Source organism: Pteropus alecto, unplaced genomic scaffold (genome assembly GCF_000325575.1).
Source record: "Pteropus alecto unplaced genomic scaffold, ASM32557v1 scaffold313, whole genome shotgun sequence".
NCBI lineage: Eukaryota > Metazoa > Chordata > Mammalia > Chiroptera > Pteropodidae > Pteropus > Pteropus alecto.
Window position 1 is genome coordinate 2375501 of NW_006434832.1, and position 7284 is coordinate 2382784.

Consider the following 7284-nt stretch of genomic DNA (forward strand, 5'->3'; position numbering starts at 1 on the left):
GGTGGGGCTCGGTCCCGCGATGCACAAGAAACCCGAGACACCGCCGGCTTCTCCTGTGTTTCTCTGCAAAACCAACACGAGGCAACCCAGGAAGCCTGACTCCTGAACCAGGGCTATTTTCACTTCCCTGCTATTTTCAACAGTCGGGAACCCCACCTACACCAGGGTGGGTGGGAGGTGGAGGCAGGGGAGACATTCGAATTATGTGACAACCGACTGATAGAAGAGCTCACGGGCCCAGCGCTGGAACAGGGCACGGAGGCGCCAGGCTCCTTCTTTAGTTGTCAGAAAGCAGGATGGCGGTGGGCTCCAGGGAGAGGTTGGGACGATGTCTGAAGGGAAAAACTGAACTATGTTATCAACCTCATTGACCTGCTCTTCAGTGCGGACGGACAGGCTGATCAGCCTCCCGCCACAGCCTTCACTTGGCTCAGGGGCTGCAGCCGGGCCTTCTCTCCGCAGAGTTCAAGGAGGCCTTTTCACTATTTGACCGGACCTCGACTGGAGAGATGAAGATCACGTATGCGCAGTGCGGGGACGTGCTGCGGGCGCTGGGCCAGAACCCCACCAACGCCGAGGTGCTGCGCGTCCTGGGCAAGCCCAAGCCAGAAGGTCAGCACCGGCCTGGGCTCAGCCTCTCGGTGTCTCCTGTCGCCCCCGGGGCTCTCGCCCAAATCTACCTCCCATCCGCCGCTCTCTCCCTTCTCTCCCTTCAGCCCTGCAAGATCAGCCTTCCCTCCCCAGGTAACCTGCCTCCTATTTTGAGAATTTATCCCGAAGCACCGGCACTTAGCTAACCCTCGAAGAATGTGGCCTGTCGCTCCTAAAGGAAAGGAGCGACATTCTGTCTTCCTCTGACACCCAAGGGTGCCAGGGGCACTGGGGCAGGGCTGCTTGGTGGGAATCCTGATAACCAACTCCACATTCCCACCCGTTTCCTCACCCAGTAGCTCTTAGTCAAGGTGCCCAGCACTGAGATGCACTATGATCATGTGAGTTGCAGCGCAAATCATTTGTTCCTGGTAATGGTTAGAACATCGAAGATTGCAAAAATAAACTAGAGCAGATTCAAGATTAGCTCTATAATGATGCTCTTTCACTCGTTTGCATTAGATGAATGAGAGTTTACAAAGTGGCGTAAGAGAGTGTGTCCCATTGGTGAATGCCATCTGTCGTGTGAGGCAGTGAAGTTGAGAACTGCCATAACACACATCCTTCTCCTCAGAACTGTAGGCCCTCGGTGGGACCAGGCAGACCTGGACAGGAGCCCCCATCAAGGGTGGGCCATCTCTGGAGGCTGTCTGGGCCCCATACAGGCCCTCTCCCCTTTCCTTGGTTCTGGCCACTTCCCTTCCTCCTCTTGCTACTGAAGACACCAATGTCTGGTAAAGGATGTGGGCCGGAGGGGGCCAGAGGACCAGGAGCTTGCCCTGCAAAGATATCTGGGCACTTCCATTTTGAGGAGTTCCTGATTGTAATAAAAGAAAGAAATGTCAGAATTTGTGGTATTTAACAATGGTTTACATCTGTTAAATTGAAGCATTTAACATACTGCAGTGTGGGAGAAGTATGCTAGTCACAAAAGATCTGCAAATTGATAAAAATTATTGATTCAGAGTAGCTCTGGGCAGTGTGGTTTAGTAATCGGACCCAAATGCAGAGTTATGTAAAATTTTCTTTTTGCAATCCTATCAGTTCACTTCTGAGACTGTATGTCTGTCGCACGTCAAAAGTCTAAGTTGTGAATGTGTGGCCTGGGCTATACAGTCCTTTGGGCCCTTCAGCCCCTGCTGCTGCCACCCTTAGCTCTCCTGCCTGCCTGGCCACCTGGAGCTCAGAGGGCTGGGTGGAGTCACAGTTCCTTTTCCCATCTGCCCTAGTCCTTTCACTGAGTAGAGAGCCCCAGAGCCAGCCTCCTGCCTTGCTCCCATGGGCTCTGTGCCTTCCAGGATCACTGACTGGGTGCCCCACCCAGAAGTGGCTGCAGCTGAGCCCTGGGAGCTGCCAGGGACAGGTCCTGCCAGGCAGAGCTGGGGTGAGGCCCCCTGCTGACCCTCTGCTTCCCTTGCGTTTATGCTCACGTCACTTTTTCCTTCCCTGTGCCACCTAAAGAGATGAATGCCAAGATGTTGGACTTTGAGACGTTCCTGCCCATCCTGCAACACATCTCGCGTAACAAGGAGCAGGGCACCTACGAGGACTTTGTGGAGGGGCTGCGTGTTTTTGACAAGGAGAGCAACGGCACAGTCATGGGTGCTGAGCTTCGCCATGTCCTTGCCACTCTGGGTATGCCAGCTGGGCAGAGGTGGAGCCCAAGTGGGCAGAACAGAAGGGTGGGAGGTGCCCAGGTGGCAGATGTTGGAGTACATGGGGTCCCTGCATCTTGAAGATCACATCCTGATCCAGCCATGTCGCCTTGGGCTCTGCAGGAAATACCTGCCCCATCTGGGTTTGCTCATCAAGGTTTGGGAGAACAAAAGAGGAGGTCGGTAGAGCAGGGGTGACTGCTGAGGCCTGAGAGGTGGGACCGAGGGTTCCTTTCCTTGTCTTTGCCTCGGTCACTGGGGTCTTGCTCTGCTCACCTTGTGGTGGCTGTAGGCAGCGGGAGAGGCCTCAGGGGCTAGGAAGCGTCTTAAGACCCTTGGCTCCAGTCTCCAGTGCCTTTAGGGGAGGACTGGGATGACCACTTCTCAGATCAGGGAGTCTTGGGCCTTCAGACTTGAGGCAGTGCTTGGGTTTTGCCTGCCCCTCCTTTGTCATCTGTAATTAAAAGCCCACTGCCTCCCACCCCAGGAGAGAAGCTGACTGAGGCAGAAGTGGAGCAACTGTTAGCTGGGCAAGAGGATGCCAATGGCTGCATCAATTATGAAGGTATCAGGTCATGCTTCATTTCCCTGGGTACCCAGGGATGAGAGGGTGGGCACATATTAGGCTGGGTGGGTCTGCAGAGCAGAACAGCACCAGGAGATAGAGGACACGGGCACCAGATGGGCTTTGGTGTGCTTCTTTTCCATCCTGGTGTAATAAGAGCATGGATCTTGGAGATTTTGGAGATACACTAGCTGCGTGATCTTGATCAAGTCACTTATCTTCTCTGAGCCTAGTTTTCTCATCTGAGAATGGGGTGAGCAGGCACTTTTCTCAAGGTTGTGGGGATTAGTAGGGGTAATGTAGCTCATTTCATCTATGTTTTGTGTCGGCACAGAGTGGACAAGGAAGAGAGGTGAGGTCTCTTCCCTCTCCCACCTTCTCATAACAACCCCCAGATAAGAGAAAGAATTCGTAGTGGAGAAGTTTAAAGTCAAACAGAAGAGAGAGAGCGAAGAGGTTTAAGGTGCCAAGAGGGCAATAAAGAGCTGAGATGGGCCAAGTGCAGTGGCTGATTTCTGTCCTTTTTCCCAGCATTTGTCAAGCACATCATGTCCGGGTGAAGCAGACCCCTCCAGCGTGAGTATAGCCTCTGTATCTTGGCTCTTTCTGGGGCCACACAGGGGCTTTGGAACAACACCACATGCCCCAGAGCTCTTCGGTCCCAGCCCTGACCCCTGAAGAGGAAACCACAGGGGTCATGACGAGGAGCGGCCCAGCCCCCATCGTTTCCTCTCCACTCCTCCCCCCATCCCCTTCCTGCCTGGCCTTCTGCCCTCCCTGGTCCTCGTGCCCTGTTTTCACCCTCATCGGTCATGTCCTCCTGCTTCTCCCGGGATCTCTCAAGGCCAGGCCATCCCCTCCCTCAGGCCTGGGGCCTCTTGTACAGGCTCCTTCCGGTGAGAAAGCCTGATCACAGGTGGAAGAGAGTGTCCCCGGCCTGTGCTCTTGTCCCTGTTCCTCTCACTCCCTCCCCTGTGCTCCCCTGGGCTTGGCGCCATCCTGATAGGGCCTTGGGGTCTGTGATAAGGGGCTAGGTGTGGAGGGTGAGATGCCCTTTCCATCTAGCCCTTTCTTTCAGGTGCCTGGTCCTTGGACCTAACCCTCCTGGGGTGAGTTAGCGAGAGGCCCAGAGTGACTGAGCTGGAGCTGAAGTCCTGGACTCATCACAGCTGAGGTCCTCATGGGCCTGTGGCCCTGCCTGTAAATAAACAGCTCTGGCAAGCCTGGGCCGCGTTCCCTGATCCTGACCAGTTTCTGAGTTTTTACTTTTTTTAAACCAATTAATTGAGGTGTGTTTGTGTGTGTGTGTGTGTGTGCACATGCATGGAACTCCAATGTCACCTGGGGGCTCATGTGTATTCTTCAGAAAAATGAGTAGTATCTGGGAGCTGGGAGACAAGGGCTTCCTGTGGATCCAGAAGTATGAGGGTCAGACGCATGCGCAGGGGGCTCTGGAAGGGCCTGCAGTTTGAGGAGTTATCAAGAGTTTCGTTTCCTTCTGAGGCTTACTCTCCACCTTATCTCACCTCCAGGTGGCAAGCAGGAAGAGGGACACCAGGAGTTCTGGGGGTGCCAGGGGCTCCTCAAATGGTCTTTGCTGCTGTTGCTTTTCTTTTTAAAAAAATTGTGGTAAAACACACATAATATAAAAATTTCCTCTTAATTATTTTTAAGTGTACAGTTCTCCTCATTCCTCCCTCCCTAAGCCCCTAGCAACCACCATTCTACTTCTGTCTCTATGAATTTGACTATTCTAGATACCTTATATAAATGGGATTATATAGTATTTGTCTTTTTGTGACAAGCTTCTTTCACTTACAAAGCGTTCTCAAAGTTCATCCATGTTGTAGATGGAATAAGGAAGGCAGAATTTCCCTACTGTTAAGGCTGAACAGTTTTCCATTGTGTGTATGTACCACACTTTGTTTGTGGCCCCTTCGGTGCAGAGCCCCTGGTACCTAATTCAGCCCTGCTTGTTCTGGACATCTCACTGACTCCCTGCTCGAACCCTGGGCTCCACACCCAGGACTCCAGCTCGGGGCCCTGGAAAGGATGAGGGCACGCAGACCTCAGCCTGGGAGGGCAGGGGATGGGGAGAGGCGAGTGCGTATAGGAGAGAGACAAGAAAACCAGCAACTGGGAAAAAAAGAGAAAGATGGTGTAATGAAGTTAAAGGCACACGCATGAGCAAAAACGCTTGCTTTTTTTGGAACTCCAGGGCCCAGTCACTTCTGATGGGGCCCCTTACACCTCTCTGAACTCCCCAAGGTGGATGAGATACTCCTTCTCCCAGCCTTCCTGTTGCCCTGACTGTCAACGCATCCGGCCACAGAACTTTGCGGAATATCTATGAATTCAGCCAAGGCTGAGGTTCCATGAGCCCCAACGGTAAGCTTGTCATGGGAAGCTGAAAACCACGAGCCTAAATTTGGCCTTCTCAGCGTTTAAAGCCTGTCTGGGAAGACAAGACCAGGGTCTACATGTACCATTTTTTCTTTGAGGTGGGGCTTCAGCTTTGGGAGTGAATAGGTCGAATCATGAAACAGGCTATCTTTATGTAGTTGTGAGGGGTCCTTAACTCCAATGATTTTCAAACTTTGTTTTAGCTCCATCATCTTTTGCTCAAACTAAATTCTATGGGAAAGCCAATGCATGAAGCTGAAGGGGACAGCTTCTCTGGCTGAAGAGGCGAGGGGCTAGATTCTGGCTTCTTAGAGCTTCTAACAGCTCCTTAGAGCACGACCAGAAAAATGCAATTATAAAATGAGACAGATCTTTAGAGGTGACATGATTTATCTAAGGTGAAAGCTAATGAAAGTCAAGTCCAGGACCCCAGAATCCTGTATTTTCTCATTTCTCAACACACCAGCCTGCTTCTGAAAATTTTTCCAAGTTAGGCTCTTGGGATTTTTCTCTCTTGCTCGCTCCCAACCATTCTGACTGCTCTTTTTGACCTTACTTATTTCTTCTTTTTAATAATCACCCTCCCTAACTCGAATGCCAATATTCCTCCTCAGTGGTGGGGCCTTGTCAGGTTTTTTCCTTCATGAAGTATTTATTGTCCACTTTATGCATGTGTGAGGAATTGTGGTTAAGGTTCTCCATGATCAAAACACTGAAAGTTTTTATCCCTGCACAAGTAGCTTACAGTCCAATTAAGGGACTAACTAGAGAATGATCTTCAAATAGCATAACAATAGCAGGACAACTATGTAACATGCAGTATAATTTCCAAGGGATCTATAAGAAGAGGAACCAGAAGGAAGTGAGGTATGATAGAGATTTTCCTTGGCTGATGGGCTTAAGCGACACGTTAATGGAAAAGATACCCTAAGGTTAGTGCCCAGGCCTGGAGAGAAGATGGGCATGGACAGAGGCTACGGACTCGATCAGTAGACACTTACTGACAACCTGATGTGTGTACATCACTGACTTGGGCCTTGGGGATATACTGAACCAGACAGATACGGTCCCTACCCTCATGGAATTTACAATGTAGAGGGAAGACAGACATTAATTATTTGTAATCCTGTGACAGAAAAGAGCCAACGTTTATTGAACACAGTATCAATAAGTTACAATTATATTTGACTGTGAGTTATGGAGACCAAAAGGCAGTGGCTTAAAAGAAACAAAAGTCCATTTTCCCCTCCCTCTGAAGTTGAGTGTGGCAGTTCAGAGCTGGCGTGGCAGCCATCCACCGCAAAGTCTCCTTTTACCTTGTGGCATTGTAGTGTGTAACCTCTGTTCATCTAAGGTGGCTGCTCCAGCTCAGCCACCATTTCTACTGCTGGGAACTGTTAAGCACGTCACATCTCATTCTCGTGTAGCAGCTTAGTAGGCAGGAGTTATTATCCCCATTTAAGAATTTTCAAATATCACGTAGGGAGAATAACAACAAAAACCCAGCTCTTCTTTTAGTTTCCCCGCTCCAGTTGAAGGCTGTGGCATGACACATGCCAGAGGAGGTCATCAAGAGGATGTGAACATTCGTTGACCCTCAAGCAGGACCCAGGCAATTGAAGGCTTCTCACTCTCCCCCTGGTCATTGGAATGTACACTCTGCCCACCGTTCCCACACTAGGAGCTGTTTCAAGGATGCAACTTTGAGAGAGCAATGTGTTGTTGAGACCGTCTATACCGTACATGTGACTGAACCCCATTACGGCCTCTATGTAAACTTTGAAGATTCCAGTGGGCAGATGCACAGATCTACTTGTCTTTCTGTTGCCCCAATAAAGCCTCATAAGTAAGTTCCCTTGCTTGTTAACTCTGCCACCTGCCAATCTGGAGCAGTTTACCTTTCTCCTTGTCCTCTGTGTATAGTGTTTAATTTATGAAACAACAGCATGATATTAATAGTCGTAAAATGCCAATTTCATAAAATTTCTCCCCTTAAAAAACCTTCCTAAG

General features: G+C 50.4%; 1 protein-coding gene across 1 annotated transcript in view; it reads left to right on the top strand.

Annotated features, from left to right (window-relative positions):
• MYL4 (myosin light chain 4) overlaps nt 1–2912 on the top strand; it is a 22383-nt gene extending 19471 nt beyond the window's left edge. Inside the window, exons 6-8 of the mRNA XM_025045616.1 lie at nt 463–612; nt 2113–2286; nt 2794–2912. Coding sequence (XP_024901384.1) covers nt 463–612; nt 2113–2286; nt 2794–2912 — 443 coding nt within the window. The remainder of the gene's footprint in view (nt 1–462; nt 613–2112; nt 2287–2793) is intronic.
• Nucleotides 2913–7284: the final 4372 nt, after the last annotated feature.